Source organism: Poecilia mexicana, unplaced genomic scaffold, assembly GCF_051168715.1.
Source record: "Poecilia mexicana isolate PSO_F unplaced genomic scaffold, ASM5116871v1 scaffold_12, whole genome shotgun sequence".
Lineage (NCBI taxonomy): Eukaryota > Metazoa > Chordata > Actinopteri > Cyprinodontiformes > Poeciliidae > Poecilia > Poecilia mexicana.
In genome coordinates, this window is record NW_028263381.1 from 2,662,270 (window position 1) to 2,680,037 (window position 17,768).

At 42.8% G+C, this 17,768-nt stretch overlaps 1 protein-coding gene and 1 long non-coding RNA gene across 2 annotated transcripts in view; one reads left to right on the top strand and one right to left on the bottom strand.

The window, feature by feature from the left end:
* camk2b2 (calcium/calmodulin-dependent protein kinase (CaM kinase) II beta 2) overlaps nucleotides 1–17,768 on the bottom strand; it is a 53,810-nt gene that overhangs the window by 12,356 nt on the left and 23,686 nt on the right. Inside the window, 6 exon segments of the mRNA XM_088010736.1 lie at nucleotides 4,763–4,800; nucleotides 6,024–6,095; nucleotides 14,080–14,122; nucleotides 14,756–14,839; nucleotides 16,187–16,309; nucleotides 16,492–16,754. Of these exon segments, the coding sequence (XP_087866862.1) occupies nucleotides 4,763–4,800; nucleotides 6,024–6,095; nucleotides 14,080–14,122; nucleotides 14,756–14,839; nucleotides 16,187–16,309; nucleotides 16,492–16,754 (623 nt within the window).
* On the top strand, nucleotides 7,066–13,325 carry LOC148155941 (uncharacterized). The gene is made up of 2 exons (XR_015764816.1): nucleotides 7,066–8,026; nucleotides 12,931–13,325. It is a non-coding gene; the product is annotated as an uncharacterized LOC148155941 (long non-coding RNA).

Genomic DNA, 17,768 nt, shown 5'->3' on the forward strand with positions numbered 1-17,768 from the left:
ATAACATGCTAAATATACAGTCGCTCTGTTTCTTAAATAAGTAGCGAGAATGTAAGTGCATGTTCTAAACCAGCATGCAGAAACAGTCGACTGCAGGCGTGACGCACACACACCCCACAGAGGAACGCTCCGTTTTCCTGCTGCTGAAAGCCGAGCTGGGGCACAAAACTGGTTGCAATCATTAATTTTATACGTCTATATATTTAGCACCTTAATACTGAGGCACATGAAGTGGTTATATTTATGGTTATAAAGGTACGTAACCTGGAGTCAAACAAACTCTTCCCCCGCTGGGGAACATTTCAAACTCAACTACGAAGCAAATCTGAGCGATTTAAATGTTGTTTGTGATAATCAAAAGAAAACATCAGCAGGGATTTGCTGAGTGGAGCGCTGTTAATACAGCAATCACTTCAGTAAGTAATTTTGTTGCTTTTTCAATAACATTGTGAAAACATTTGAAGAGCCTTTTTGTTTGTTTTTTTAAAATGGAACCGGCATATTCTGTAATTTACTACATTTATACGCAGAGTTTTGTTTTCCTCTTCAGTCAGTTTTAAATCTTTTGAGACTTACATTACCTGGAATACAGCTTGAACTCTGTTGTGTTGTGTTCCACCAGGAGCTCATGTGAGAGGAAGTGAAAGTTTTCCAACTTTAAAAACAAATTCAAATCTGAAATTTGTGCTATTTTTGCACCATAAAGCTAAATCAACAGTGACATTATCCAACAATAATCCATCATTCTGTTTAACTTTTTCTTTAGTTTTAGTCTATTTTCCACATGTAACAAAATCGCAGCTGACAAAATATTTTCCATCCCAGTTTTATTGGACGAAGTCAACCCTGCCCAGTAGAGGGCGCATGTTTCTGGATCTGAAACAGGCCAGGTAAAGCTTTAACCTTGGCCTGAGCTTCTCCAAAATATATTCAAGGAGTAAAAACTTCATTGGCAGGTAGAAAAATAGACACAATAATGTGAACCCAGAATATTTCAATACCACTGCCCTCATTATTTAAATGAGAGAGAGAAAGACAAAAAGGGATGTGAAACAGAGTGATTTAAACTGAGATGTTGCTCATCATAAGGTTTTAAATCTTCTAGTCTTAAGATAAAGCTACAGTACTGAAGGATAATAAGACATTTCCCAGGTTGGCTGCCTTCCTGTGACTTCACAGCACAGATCTGGCAGGCCTGTGATTATGTAATGACAAATTAATCATCTGGTGGGAAATAATCTGAGATTAGCATCAGGGCGCTCCACGCCAGCAAGGGGAGGGTTAGTCAGTGATGTGGGAAAGAGAGACTGGAGGAGACAGAAAGAGGAGACTGGAAATCTGCTTTATTAATAAAAACCGTGGTGGAATCAAGGATGGTTAACTGGATGCCTGATAGCAAAAACAAACATCTCTGTATCGGGTTATATATTCTTACATTTTGGTCCCATCAGGAAGTTATTTTGTTCATCTTGGTTTCATTTGGTTTTCTTCAACAGCATATTAAGGCCATTGTAAATATAAAAAAAGCAGAGGAGTAAATTTGTGAGGAAAAAAACTAATATTTTTTAGATTAATCTCAGGAATTTTCTATAGAAAAAGCTTCAAGAACATTTTTGAATTTCAAAAGTTGAAAATTTTCTATTTTTGAAACTCAGAAAATTTCCAAAAGAGGATAATGCTTGACTTCTGAACCTCTGAAATGTCCTTTTTTTTCTTTTTCTTTTTCTTTTTTTTAGAAAATATTTAACATTTGAAACCCAGAAAGACCCTCAACTGACAGGACCTACACAATGTAAGTCTCCATCAGGATGACAAATAGCAATACAGTCATTTGAAAAGTCAGGTATTAATAATATTAAATGTGGGTGGAAAAACAATGTGGCTTCATATTTTCATCTGGCTTTCAGTTCAGCCAATAACAGTAAGGCAGATAGAACTGTAATTAACACAAAGCTTCTGTCTGTTCCAATCATTTAAAATGAAAATGTATTTCTAGTGGGTTGTTGAGGGTTCTGTTGACAAGCTGCAAGTAGCAGGAATCCAAGTAATTGTTGTATAATTACAGCAGATGAGTGAAGTTAACACTATTAACAGCCTCACAGTGTTCACACCTAACAAGCCCAGATGAATTAATAATTACACCATGTCATTTTATGGTTAATTTGACACCTAGAAAGGATATAAAATGCTAATAATATTAATTATGTGTTTGATATGGTTAATTTACTGTACATGAACATTTTGAAAGCAATTCTTCATTTGTTTTAAGCCTGGCAGGTCTTATTAGCCTTGTTGTGACAGAGCAAATCTGCTGGGAAACTCAAGTTAAGGCTGTCCTACACCAGCTTCCATGTTCATTTAGACAGAAAAGCTAACACAGAAGTTAGCATTTGATTGCAGGCTTCCAACTCAAGAGTTTAGTCAGTGAATAAGTCAAATTTTTCAATTGTTGACTCAAGCTATAAACCACTAGTTAATTTCAGTTCCTAACGGCAACAAAAGCTACTGGCTAACACTTAGCGAAACTGTAACCTGAGGAAAACGTTAGAAAGCTTAGCATGAATTCATCTGATACTATGTGTGATTTAATAAAGTAACTCTGGTGAGAAAGAATAACAGTGAACTAATTTATTCATGTACTTGTTTTGAATCAACTGATGGTGGAGTTTGGGAGGTCAAAGTGAAAGCAGGTTCATAGCAGCAGGTTAACTTTGTGTTTTTGTCATTTGTTCGGCTTGCAGTTGTGCGTTAATAAGATTCGTCTTAAAGGAGCAGTTTTGTGCAAAATCGACTTTTTTAAGCTTTACATCATGCTATAATGCTATTCCCTCTTCAAAAACACACCTGGAGTGTTGCTTTGATTTTTTTCTTGCATGCTTGAGAAATCCTTTAATCTCCATGGCAACCATGGAGCTGTGCAAAACGCCTGGGAGGCCCAAGCTCCGCCTTCGAGGCAAAGCTTGTCGTTGGGGCTGCAGGTTCCAAAAGTAGCCCTCACCCAAAACCCCCCCACTCAGCTCCTTCAGACTAGTCAGCAGCAATTAGCAAACACCTGGTGGAACGGTGCATCTGCTGAGCTCATTATACTAACTGCTTCTCAGTGCAACACTGGTAAAAACGTAGTTAAAGGGCTTATAGAGGAGTGATGTTGAGATGACTTCCTGAAGGCGGAGTTTCAGAAAGAGCAGGAGCTTTTAAAGAGACAGAGGCCCAATTTCAAGACGTTAAATTACAACATTTTTTTAAGTCATGTTTGATATGTACAGTATTTTACAACAACTAAAGTTAATATAATACTGGACTGTGCTACAAAATGGCACTATGTGGCTTGAAAATACTCATTGCTGCCCCTTTAAGCATTGTGGCTGACTTTCACAGAGCTTCCATCCAGAGAACACACTGAGGCTCCCACTGACTCATGCAAACACAGCATGCTTATACAGCACACACAAGACACAGGTTTCCAACAGAAGTACACCGCGTACTGCAAACACACACACACACACACACGCACACACACGCACACACACACACACACACACACACGCACACACACACACACACACACACACACGCGCACACACACACACACACACCCCCACACACACACACACAACAGAAAGCAGCAGACTGCAATCACTTCAGACTTTAGATGAAATTACAGCAAAAATAAGCGCAGCAACACCATCAGAACCCAAAAAATTACTGCACATTCAGCATCTGAGAAGTCTATTCGGAGAGTTGAAGCATGCAGAAATTAGTTCTTTAATGAGATTCGCTTTGGCACTGAGGGAATATTTTGAGTGAAAAATGTCTGCAGCAAAGCTGCGTAGTGTCGGCCAAGCTGAATGAAGACGTCTGAGAGAGCAAACAAAATGCAACTCCAACTTAAAGAAAATGCAATGATTGGTCATAGGTTTTATATACATAACCTTTATTTTACCAGAATAAAAAGCCCATTGAGATTAAAAACATGCCAACAGAGTCCTGACCAAGAAACAGCAACAAATACATCACACAAAATCTAATTAAGTTACTCCACATTAATTTAGTAAGTTTATTAAGTTGTCAAAGTAAATAAGTTCAACAAACTTCATTCAACTGCTTGTGACTAATTAACACATTCATCTTTTTAAAATTGGAGCTGTATTCTCTTTTTTTCAGTAAAGTTGCAGAGAATCAGATGTAGATTTCAAAAGGTTTAAAGAAACTTAAAAAAAAAAACATTTTTTTCATGTGAGTCATGTGAGCATCAGTGGGTTTGTGATATCGAACACAAAACTTATACCAAGTTTTGAGTTTGATATGATCATAAATTAACCCAATATGCCATTGTACAGGCCTCCTTCAGGCTTAAAGTGCACTGAAAAAAACCCAGGTGATCGAACTTAAAAAAAAGAATCAAGTTAATTTGTTACAAGCAATCAAATTAAGTTCATCCAAGAAAATATATTAAGCTTATTAAGTTGTCATGTTGAACAAACCTTAAAAAAAAGTAAGCTTGACAAGTCTCAATTTATTTAAATTGGAGCTCCATTCTTTTTTCTTTTTTTTTTCAGTGTACAGGCAGAACGAGGTCTGGCATTTGCCTTTTGATTTTCAACCGGTAGAAATAAAACTTCCTGCAAAACAACGACTCATGCTGTGCCATTAAGGCTAAAACTCTGCAGTACTTAATGTAACAAGTTTGGCATGAATTAAAAAAAACAATAAATATGGAACAAAACAGAGACGGAGCGGATAAAAACTGGACCTGGCCTACCTTGACGTCTGCCTTCTTGTTGAGGAGACTCTTGGCTGCTGCAGAGAGGCAGAACGACACACCCTCAGACGGAAGAGTACACATCATAGCAAAACGTTCAGACCACCACCACTCCTAAAAATCTGCTCACACAAAACACACACGCACGGTTATTCATGCATGCATGCAAAATAAATAAATAAATAAATAATTAATTATAAAAACACTCCTGCTTGAAAGCAAGCTGGAATTATGACAAATAAATGTAAAACTGATCAAAAACATTCCCTTTTGTTCAGTGGTAAACATTAAAAACTGGCACTTCCGAACCCTGATTCGCTGTTCAGAGCATTAGATAAGCAGAGGGCATCAGCCATGAGGGGAGGAGGGGAATGAAAAAAAAAAAAGTCTAATTCTCCATATAATCCAAACACACAGATGCACACACAGCCACCGCTCCACGGAGGGGGGATTAGGAATGGAGCTGTGGAGGAAGTGGAATAGAGCTGCAGGTAAACGATAATGGGTCGGTTAATCTCAACAGTAGGCTGGATTACTGCGGTCCGTTGACGGCTGCAGCAGGAAGTGAGGGGCAGGGAGTACAGAGAGCGCAAGCTCTGGTGCCGGGATACTTTCTGAGATGTTAAAAACGAGACGAGGAGCCGACATTAATCCCTCATCAGAGCGACACTACAGCTCTGCGTGAAGCTAACCCTTTCTTTCTCTGCCCCCTCATATTCTAAATACCACATGCACTACAGATTCCTATTACCACAGAAGAAGAGATGAAAATTAATACCCTCTTCTCACAAGCTGCGTTTCCATTCACCATATGACTGCGCAATTTGACATTTTGAAAATAAATTTGCTTAATGGAAACACTCCAATTTTGAAAAAATAAAATAAGAACTAATTTCTCGACAGAAAGTTTTGGTGATGATTTTTTTTATTGTCGTATCGAAATTAGTTTACTTCGCAAAACTGCATCACACCAGTCACATGATCAATAACCGGACGTCGCCACTGGCTCAAAACATGAACAAGACGGCAGGAAGTGGTGGCCTTTGTCAAAGTTTTTGCGCAAGTTTCTAATGGAAACGCAGCTACAGAGGAGCGATGAAGCTGCTTACCTTGGCCGATATTTAAGGCGCGTTAAAGGCGAACATAGTGAAAGAGAGAGAGATTAAAACAAGCAAATAGTGTGTGTGATGTGCAGATGTTCATGTAACTGAATCAGTTTAAGGATTTTCCAACCCAGAGGGAGGGGAGGAAGCGGGTTCACCTTGTTCCACGATTCCAGCAGTGGTTCCTGCCACCCCGCTGACGGCAGCCGGAGCTGTGGTCTGTCGACCCACTGAAACACAGCAGAGAGAGGCGAGACTATTGGACAGGAGAGAACCAGGAACTGGTCATGGAGTGCTTTGGCAAAATATTCATACCACCCTGAACTTCACATTTTTCAATGATACAACCACAAATGTTAATTTATTTAATGCAATTTTAGTTAGTTCTCTATCATTTTTAAGTGTTCAAGAGCCATTGTGAGCCACAGGTTGGAGACCCCTGGGTTTGATATAAAGCTGCAGTGTGTCACTTTTATTTTTTTTTTAAATATTTTGTTACATATTTGTTATCATATTGTGACTGTTATGAGACAGATCATCTGTGAAAATAACCAATCCATTCTGCTTTCTCCCCATGCTAACCAGAAACAACCAATCAGAGCCAGGAGGCGGGTCTTGGCACTGTCAATCACCCTACATATGGTGCTGCTCATCATCCCCCTCTGCCTCTCCGTTTGGCGCTGTGCTACGCTGCAGCTATACAGCTAATAAAGCCTGTCCTGAACGCTAGGGCTAGTTAGCTTGGCAGATAAATGCTTTTCCTGCAACGGTAAGTTGTTTCTCCACCATTGGCACATTTAGCAGTGAGGGAAGACATGGAGGAGATTGGTCTTTTCGCAGATTATCCGTCTCGCATTTCACTGTCATGACATAGTGACAATTTTAACAAATGTGTAAAAAAAAAAAAAAACTTTTTAAAAAACTGTTTTTAAGCATGTCTGTGTGTTAGAATGGCCAAGTCAAACTACACACTCAAATCTATTTATAATCTGCTAAGACTTGAAATCACAGGGAGTTTGAGTGAATGAGTTTAAGTGACAAGATAAAAGTTTGTTGTTCTACTAGGGAGCATAAAAATGTATATATTAATGTATAATTGTAATTCTAGTTCATATTTTGGTTGCTCTATTACATAAAATTCTCAATAAAATATATTAGAGTTTATATTTTTGATATGAAACAACCTGGTTGTATTGTAATGGAGCTTTAGCAGAGGTTCAAGCTGGAAGACTCCGCCCCCTCCGTTCACCCATTGACGTCATGCTCATCCCCGTCTTCAGCCTGGACCTCACCCTGCACGTTCAATCAGCAATCAGGCTCTTCATAAGAGGATCCACACCCAAACCGTCAGACGCTTCCCAGCTGCGTTCAATCCGTTCATCTGCACGTCTCAGCTCCTCCACAGCTTCGTGATTCCCCGTCCTTCGACTTCGCATCCTGCGTTGGTCCTTTCTTTTAACCCTCAGACGCTCCCCGGATGCAAGAGATTTCTTCCGGCCCCAGCCTCGATCATTTCAAGCAGCTTCTCCCGCCTATCTCTCACCTGTCTAGAATTTCACTTACTCCACGATCCACCTCCGAAAAAACATAAGCCCTCCGGTCACCTTTTTTACTTCGACCCCTTTGGCCCGTGATGCACGACGGATTACCTCCCGCACAGTCGTGAGACAAGGTAGCTAACTGCGGAGCTCTACGTGGAGGGAACAGCCTGTTTAAAGATGCCACGTAAAGAAAAACGACAGAATCAAAAGGGAGGATCTGATGGAAGCAGCAAAAGGCTTCTTCCTTCGCCCGCCAAGCTTCTCTCACTTCCGCATGTCGTCATGGTCAGCACCCGGATTTCCCCCTCTACGCCCGTCTCAGGCTGTCGGGATGCTCCTCAGATGCAAGAGATTCCTCGATGATTTCATGTAGCGTCTTCCCCCTTTCTCTCTCCTGACTGGGATTTCTCCATCTCCCGCTCCCTCGCCACCTACTCCACGATCCACCTCTGGCAAGCAGACACGTGATCCCACTGTTTCAACCCGCACCGTCGTCTTCACACCAGTGCCACGCTAAGGATCAGCATGCCTACGATTTCCCTCTCCTGCATGGTCGCTGTCAGCCCGCTCAGCAACACCTCTCTGGTTTTCCCTCACTACGCCTGTTTCAGGCTACCAGGGTAAGACGTAGCATTCTCATGTCTCATTCGAGTCTCGCAATACTTCGTAACGCAGACACTTTTCATTAGTTTATCGCCTCCCGAACACTTTGGCCGTATATACATGCGCCACTCAGGTTCTAATGTTCAAGGACTTTTATCCGAACATTGACTTAGCTAAAACATCGTCACCTGTTTCTCCGAGGCGCCTTTAAACATAACATTGGTTCAGCAGGTGACCAGTTGTTGTGTAAGCGCTGCAAGGCGTATGTCAGAATCCAGTCAGCCTTGGAGGGATGTCTATCGTATAAATAGCAGGCATGTGCACTCAACTGCGAGCAGTGCAGCCCATCGTTAACGGGTCGTTTGGTCACCGCAGTTATCTATCTGCTTCACATTAGTTATTCGTCGCTAGTCAGCGCAGTATTCTTTGTCGTCTGAGCTGTATTATAATTTATGCTACCCAGGCCCGGCAGCACGGGCGGACACTTCAGTTGTGTCCCAGCTGTTCTGCAAGCCCCGTGTTTTACCTACATGGCCAACTCTTTTATATTCCTGCATCGATTTGGTACCGGAGTTTCCTCCATCTCCCTTATCGCGTCCTCTGCAACCTTGTTCTGCAATTAAAACAGTTTTTTATGCGCTGTTAACATCATCTATTTCAAACGCAACTTAAGCCCGGAGACGTTCACACCAGTCGCCAACGGCGTAGGAGCCGCTAGTATAACGCCAATACTTTCTGTAATTTAACCGACCGAGTAGAGTAGTGCTGCTGGATGCAGGTGATGTTAGCTTAGTTATGACTAATTTCAATACAACCCCTTAAGCTCGTTAACAAGACGCCCGTGACCATTGTCGTTGTGCGTGTTCAGCTACGTAGATTCATTCTGCTTGTTGTAATTTTGGAAAATCTCTGGCTCCATCTTCTTCTCACGGATCCCAGGTTCTCCCGGCGGCCGAGTTAAATCACACAGAAAATGAGTGTAGACATCTCAGAATTAGAGTTTAATCCAAAGAAGACGCACATGAATTTACAACAGAACTGCAGAACAGAGACATGCATTAATTTACCTGAGTCGAATGGAAGAAGGAAGCAAAGACGTGCTTAGACGTCTTTGGAGAATTACAAGAGCAAATCCGAGTAGTTACTGCTGTGTACAAAGTTTTATAGTAAAGGCGTATTCTAGACTTTTATTTATTCTAATAAGGCGTAGCTTTGCTCATCCAACCAGGAGTTGTCTCTGATCCTCTTTAGAGTTAGACACTCCCTGCAATTTGTTTTCAAGATCAAGCTCAAATTGTCACCTTTATCTAAACAAGTGGGAGCAGAGCTTCTCCTCTACTGGCCTGGACTCCTGCTGTTTCAAGGCTTTTCACAGATCAGTGTGAAAGCTGGAACTTCTCCTGATTTCCCACACAAAGGGCAGTTCAAAAGATCTCTGCAAACAATCTACTTTATCTACAGGTAACATAAAGGTTAACAGGACAGAATAAGTTATTAATCTGAGAACTATAATTAGGCTTTCCAATAAAGACATGGCAGGTTTTTAAAATTAGCATATTTTAAATTTACTCCTTATCATGACCTAACAGTCAATTCAATCAGCTAATCTCGTCTGGAGCAGGGGTTCGCGTCTCGGCTGGCCTTCTCATACCGCGGCATGAGGCATAAATTGTCATTCACCTAATTGTGGACTTTTACCCTGTTGCGACGCAATACGTGTAGTAGAGTGGCTTGCTAACGTAACATGAAGTCAACTAATAATTCCTCTTCAGTTCGGTTGAGTCTGTCCAGCGCTTCTGCTAATTATTAATCGGCCTTAAATTCTTGTTGACGAGGGCATTGTCCAATCATTGTTTCTTAAAAAAAAAAAAAAAAAAAAAAAAAAATTTTTTTGCTCGTGTCCATTCACTACTTATCAAAGCAACCTTAAATAGAACTGGTTTAGTCTCAATGTAAGACGTGGTTTTTTTTTTATTTAAAGCATTCGATTTATAGGTATTTTCCACATGCGCAATGTATAGTGGTTGTTTCATATTTCATTCCGGTAGCTCAGTTCAGAACAATCCAGAGATTTAAATGGTCTGGCAGTCGCTATTCCAGCAGGTGATCCTTTTCGTAGCTCAAGTTTTAGGTTTTTCTTAGCTGAACTCTGGATATTCCTGGTCTACTTGCTTCGCCGCTATCAACCAAGCTGTTCCATATTCTGATGTGTCCTGTTCAAGTCCCATGGGTCGCTTCTCAGTTTTTATCTCAAGATCTCCCAGAATCGGCAGATTATTTCCCAGGCCATCCTGCCTCTTTCAGGCTATGTAGTGTTAAGAGAGGAAAAATTCTTGAACTTTAAAACCTTTTGACTCGTTAAATCCTCTCTTATGCCCGGGTTCAGAAAAATGCTGTGCGCAAAGACTGAGATCACGCAGAGATAACAGCGTCACAATAATCAGCATTTATTCAAGACAGATGCATACTATCACCAGACAAACACATCACAAACCATCAGAAACCTCAGAGCACAAACAACACATGAATTTACCTGAGAGAGAAAAAGACAAAAGATGGAAACGACAAACAAAAAGCAAAGACGTCTTTGGAGAAGTTGCAAGCGCAAAATCTAAATTGTTACTTCTGTGTAGAAAGTTTTATCCTCTTGTATTTAATTTATTCAAATAAGGCGTACCTTTGCTCCTCCAACCAGGAGCTATCTCTGACCCTCTCTCAAGCCAGAAACCCCTGCCGTGTTTACGGCCTTTCACAGATGAGTGTGAAAAGCTACAACTTCCACTGTATTGTTTTCTCACAGACAAAAGGCAGTTCAAACGATCCTAGCAAACCATCTGCTGTAACTACAGGTAAAATAAAGGTCAATAGGCCAGAATAAGTCACTGATTCAAAACCACAATTTAGGCCATTTGAATCAAGACATATTAAGTTTTAAAACTAGCTTATTTTAAATTTATTTTCTCAACAGTAGTCGGGTCTTTCACTTACCCCGGTCCCACACTCAAATGTGCTCTTTCCAGTCTCACTTCTGGGCCAATAGCCTTTAGACTCTTACCAGTCATTCTTGTGGGTCTGTCACTACGGCAACCAGCTCTTGCAGGTATCCTAAAGCTCTCAGCCATTCTAGTCTAAACTCCCAACCCCATTGCCAGGTCCGTGTAGTTCATTCGAGTGGCACATCTCTACACGTCAAAGCTTTTTGATGAGTTTAGATAGTATTTTCTTTCTATTTTTCATTTTAAATTCAGTCTGTCGGGCATGGCCCTTTTTTGGGGGGGGATCTCCTATGTAGTTGGTTCAGCTTCACCTTCATTTCAGCAGCTCGAGTTTCCAGCTTTTTACGAAATTTTTCCACAGCCATAACCCGTTTCCTGAGGGGCTAACTCCGCAAGCAATCCCTAATTGTCGCTCTCATCAGTCGTGGGTTACTATAAAGCTGAACCTTCACCAGTCCGTTTCATGTCATCAACCGACTTTAATCTTATCTGTTTTTCACCCATGATCATTTTGACTGTTGTTGATGAGCTGTCTCCACCTCTGCCCAGTTCAGTTCAGCCGTTAAACGGCATCGCTCATTTCATGTTTAATCTCAGGTCTCGCTCTGTAACTTATTAGCGAGGGCTCCCTCAGTGCCTAGGTGAGCACTACGCATTTCGCTGGTGGTGGTTGGTCTTTTCTTGCCTAAGCAAGCATTCTTATCCAGTGATTTGTACCATTTTCCTTCTCACGCCTCCATGCTCCCACCTACATGTCGCATCACAAGCACTCTCCTTCTACCGCATCCTAAGTCTTGTGAGTCTCTTTATCATCTCACTGATTACTTCCCCTCTTGACTTTTCCTTCTCTCTCCATTGCTAACTCTTTTTCTGTTTTTTGGCTTTTCCTCTGTCCCTGCTGCTGGCCCATGTCCCAGCGTCTCCTGCCCCTGCTGCTGGCCCATGTCCCAGCGTCTCCTGCCCCTGCTGCTGGCCCATGTCCCAGCGTCTCCTGCCCCTGCTGCTGGCCCATGTCCCAGCGTCTCCTGCCCCTGCTGCTGGCCCATGTCCCAGCGTCTCCTGCCCCTGCTGCTGGCCCATGTCCCAGCGTCTCCTGCCCCTGCTGCTGGCCCATGTCCCAGCGTCTCCTGCCCCTGCTGCTGGCCCATGTCCCAGCGTCTCCTGCCCCTGCTGCTGGCCCATGTCCCAGCGTCTCCTGCCCCTGCTGCTGGCCCATGTCCCAGCGTCTCCTGCCCCTGCTGCTGGCCCATGTCCCAGCGTCTCCTGCCCCTGCTGCTGGCCCATGTCCCAGCGTCTCCTGCCCCTGCTGCTGGCCCATGTCCCAGCGTCTCCTGCCCCTGCTGCTGGCCCATGTCCCAGCCTTTCTCTCAATGTTGGCCCATGTCTCAGTTGGTTTTCTTTTCCCTCATACTTTTCAGTGTTGGCTCCCTTACAGTGGGCACCTATGCCCCATCATTCTCCAGTTGATGTCATCTAGCTGATCCTATCCCCAGCCTGGCTCCACACCTTCAACTATCTTCACTCTCACACCTCATATTATTTCGGCCCCTTCTCTGAGCAGGCCTTCATTCTTCAGCTGTGCATCATGATCTCATGAAAACCCCTCTATCAAATTTGATTACTCCTGCCAGCTTCTCTCCTTCTGGTCTTCTGCACTCCGTTAGTCTACAACCATATTGTACTTTTCTCCCTGCATTCTCAAGTCAGCACACGAGTTTTAGGTCTCACCTTTCCTCGGGCCTCGGCCCCGGCCTCGGCCCCTTTTTTGGGGGGAGAGCATCCCTAATCAGTTATCGGGATGTTCATCGAGTTCACATCAAATCTCAGCTCAAATCAGCTGCCGGGGCCCGAGCGCCAAAGAACTTTTATTCATTGCTGTCATTAAATCTTTTAATTGTTTCTTGTTCTCGTCTGAGTCTGTCCAGATTGAAATGGAGCTTTAGCAGAGGTTCAAGCTGGAAGACTCCGCCCCCTCCGTTCACCCATTGACGTCATGCTCATCCCCGTCTTCAGCCTGGACCTCACCCTGCACGTTCAATCAGCAATCAGGCTCTTCATAAGAGGATCCACACCCAAACCGTCAGATGCTTCCCAGCTGCGTTCAACCCACCACCTCCCCATCTCCACCCTCATCCTTCGGTTCTCCAGGATGGAACCCTTCCTGACCACCACCACCAGTGTCGGGCCCCGGGGGAGAGCATCCCTAATCAGTTATCGGGATGTTCATCGAGTTCACATCAAATCTCAGCTCAAATCAGCTGCCGGGGCCCGAGCGCCAAAGAACTTTTATTCATTGCTGTCATTAAATCTTTTAATTGTTTCTTGTTCTCGTCTGAGTCTGTCCAGATTGAAGCTTAAATATGCTTTATGGTTTAACCCAGGTACTGAAGGGGTTTGAATACATTTTCAAAGCACTGCATTTGTAAGACATGCTCTGTCATTCAGCTGTCTCTGAGTCACTCTGCTGATTGGTCTAATTCTGTCACATGACCTAGCGGTGCCTTTTTTGACTGAAAAACTCAGACCAGATGGGATGCTATGACACTACCGGACGCTTTGGCGGCCATGCTGGTGAGGCTTACGGTTCTGGACTCATCAGACGGATATTAACATTTCAAATGTTTGTTCCTCACACCAGTTGTCTTCTTCTTGGTGCGTCAGATCGTACGTATCTGTGTGCCGACTGAACTCGGAAGCAGAGGCTGATCTCTGATTAAACACTCATCGGAAATAAAGGGAACTTCCTTTTCTCCTCATTTGGCTGAGTAAGTGGCCATGAAATTCATTAGCTGCAGTTCCAGAATGAGGTTTTTCCTACCAGCACTACTGCAACACATCACAAGTAATGGTCTATTATAATTAAGATGTTTAGACAGAACTGTAGGGAGCTAAAAGTGAACAGGATGAACTATATGGTTTTTCTTCGGCTTTCTCGGCCATGCGTGGAGAGATTTTTCACATTTCTTCTGTACTTTGCCATCATATGCATAAATGAGTGTGAACTTTAGTGTGGGTGTGCTTGTGTGTGAAGGACAGATGGCATGTCACCCGTCTGATCAGAGCACAGTTCTTACCAGAGAAGTTCCTGGAGACGAGCATGGTGGTTAAGATGGCTCCCTTTAGTTAGAGAGAGAGAGAAAGAGAATTAAAAGCACCAATTTTGAAGTGCTAATACAGAAATAATTGTGGCAGATTTTTCAATATTTGCTCTTATGCATAAAAAGAGAAAGGTGGCATCTGTCTAGCCAGGCTTTTTGTGGATCTGTAACCCTAGAAAATTCTGTGGACTTTTATTCTGAAATTTGGACTATTATTGTGAAACCGCTTCTTTTATTACATCTCTGTCTCCAGGGAAACGGACTCTCAGGACTCACACTCTCTTCCACATTTTCTCCATTGGGAATTCATTCCCAAACTTTTTTTAAGCCCCTTTTCCTCCCAGGGATTTTGAATAAAGGAAAAGGAAAATCTGATGTTTTTGAAGAGTTTCAGTCCCAAATAAGAGATTTTTTTTACAATGCTTCCCATTGAAAAAATATGTGAAGGAAAGCTGCATATGTGATCAAATCACTCTGGATAAAACTAATCTCTATCTTTGCATATTATTGTCTTTGTGTGAATCTACTTGCCTTGATTGCCTGTCACTTTGCTGATCTCTATTTCTATAATGCTGCTGAGTGTGTAAAATAAAATGTAGAGCAATAGAAGAAGAAACAAAATGTCTTCGTGACATATTTAGTGTTTTCACACCTTAAGTTTCCGCCTGGCGTTAAACTTCTTCAGGCACTCGACCGTCTCCTGTCTGTGCATCATGGAGGCCACCGTTGAGCGTTGCTGTGGGGAGAGAGAGACAGAGAGATGCTGAAAATAAAACATAACAGCAGAGCAGCTTTGGCACTGACAGATTTATGTGGGCAGAAGCTGCAGGAGAGCCTCTGCTTTGCACAAGACATTTTGTTGATTCTGAGGCTCCCGAGGTATCAGGCCTAAACAGATTCATGTTGCTCTTTGTGGATTCTGGCCAAAGTATTTTGAGTGCTTTGCGAGGTTATGGAGCAGAGCCAGCCGTCTGTAAACACAGCAAACTGAACTACAAAGGCGAAATTTATTCAAGGGGCGATATTTGACCTCAGGAAGCTGCTGTTTGCAGCTGAATCTCAAAGCTGCTCAGAACCAAATAGAAGAAGTAAATCCTTCGTACAAACACTTAATTTTGCTTCACGATAAATTCCATCCCATCTTGAACTCTACGGTTGTTTTCCCACCTGATAGTCTGGTTGCTTTGGTTAAATTGGGGACCAAAACTGCAACATTTGTTCCAACTTCAGCTGCTGAAGTTCTCTTTCACACTGCACAGGGATAAACAAACCAAACACTTTGAAAAACCTGTTCTCCTCCTCGCCTGTGGAGGCGCTGCACCAAGAGCTACTGGAGAAAACGACACAAAAACCTCTGACGAAGACACTGAGCTCAACGTCCTTCTTCACGAAATTTAAACAAAAATGGAGTGGCGTGAAATTTTAGCAATTGTGGAATTTCTCTTTGGTAAAAGACCACGAGTCATTTCTAGACTAGCTTGTTTGTTTTGGTTGTATTTACCCAGAATGCCCTGCGCTGTAGTCCTCTTCCTGGTTTTGGACGGTCTGCGGTCCAGTTGGCAATCACATATCATTTCAAACTACACCAGAGTTCACTCCAACCAAACTGAGACATAGGTTTGCTTACAAAACCTTCATCTGGGCTTCCCACAATTGTTCAAAAGCTCATTTCTGAATATCAAAAATATCTAAGATGTCTTTCACCCATTACTCTGACATTTAGCAAACAGAAATTATTTGGGTAATCTTGACTGACCTAAATCAGAAAACGTTTAGTCTGATTCATTGTCTTCTTTCATACAATATGTGTAAATATCAAGTTTCAACTGTGCAAAACCTTGTCAGAGAGAAGTCACACTTTAGTATTTCTTTGACACTAATTGTCCAGAGAAAGCCGGGCTGGTATCTGCTCCAGTCAGGGATAGATTGCATGTTTGGGAACAGATGGTGGGAAGGCTTGGCAGCTTCCATCAGATGTTCTGAGACTCCCAATTAGGCCTTTACAAATTAGTCAAAGTGGAGGCGACGAAATATTGTTTTCTGTCAGCAGCAGCGGGGTTCTGGATGTGCGAACGCCACTTACGCAGACCCACGGGTGTTTCAGAGCCTCTTGGGCAGTGATTCTCTTGGCAGGGTTGATAGTCAGCATCTGGTTGATCAGATTTTTAGCCTCAGGAGTCACCGTGTCCCACTCTGGAGAGGGAAACTAATCAAACCCATACACACACACACACACGCACACATACACACACACGCACACACACACACACACACACCCCCCCACACACACACACACACACACACACACACACACATTCAACAAATATGTAAGCAGCGATATTTTTTCCATCTCAAGTCAGAGAAAAGCGAAGGAACAAACAAGCTCACATCGTACGCTCCGGCTTTGATCTGCTGGTAGAGCTTGTGCTGGTCTTCGTCCCAGAACGGAGGGTACCCGACCAAAAGAATGTAAAGGATCACGCCTACACACAGGAATACATCTGTCTAGAGTGACGGGCTAGAGAACAAGGAGGCGGCAAGCATGACGATGTAAACAAAGAGCTTACCACATGCCCAGATATCTACAGGTTTACCGTATGCCTCCTTCCTCAGTACTTCTGGGGACAAGTAGCCAGGAGTTCCTGCAAAGCCTGCAAACAGAAAAGAAGGGAAAGTAGGATGCACATTCTTATCATTTTAGATGAGATATTTATACAGAAGATACTTTTTTACAGGTACGTCTCAAAAGATTAGGATGTTGCATAAAAGTGAAAAATGTCAGTCACCTTGGTAAAGTGAAATGGTTCATTTTTATCAAGATTCACAGAACATAGAGTTAACACCGTCACATATAAATCAGCTAAAAGATTCCTTAATAAAAACATTTACAGGCAGATGATTCCTTGTCAAAATGAGTCAGAACAACCTTAAAGACATTTAGCGACATTAGCATCTTTAGCTTCATGTATTTCTTGCAACTGGTTCCTTGTGGCCTGGAGGCGATCAGCCTGTGGTTCTGCGTAGGTGTAATGGAAATCCAGGCTGCTTTGACAGCTGAATGAAGGTCATCTCTTGTTGGGTCTGATGTTTCTCATCTTGCTCTTGACAGCAGTCCATAGATTCTCTAAAGGTCAGGGGAGTTTGCTGGCCAATCAGGAACAGGAACACCATGGTCACTGAAGCAGCTTTTGGTACCTTTGGCATTGTTGATCGGTGCCAGGTCCTGCTGGAAAATCAAATCTTCTCCATTCAGTTCATCAGCAGAGGGAATCATGAAGTGCTCCAGAATGTCCTGGTAGATGGCTGTGTTGACTGGACTTCAGGAAATCCAGTGGACCAGAACCAGCAGATGACATGGTGACCCAAACCGTCACTGACTGTGAAAACGTCACTCTGGACTTCAACCAAGATGGATTCTGGTCCTCTCCACTCTTCCTCCAGACTCTGGGACATTTCACCAGCTGTTTGCTAATTGCTGCTGGCTAGTTTGAAGGAGCTGAATGGGAGGAATCGCAGGGGCAGATGTTTGTGACACACATGCATGAAAAAATCAAGGCAACACACCGGGTACGCTTACATATTAATGCCCCTTTAAGTGAAACAGGTATTAGTGTGCAAAACTTTCACCTGCAGCTAATTGGATCAGTAGTATGAACTAAAAACAA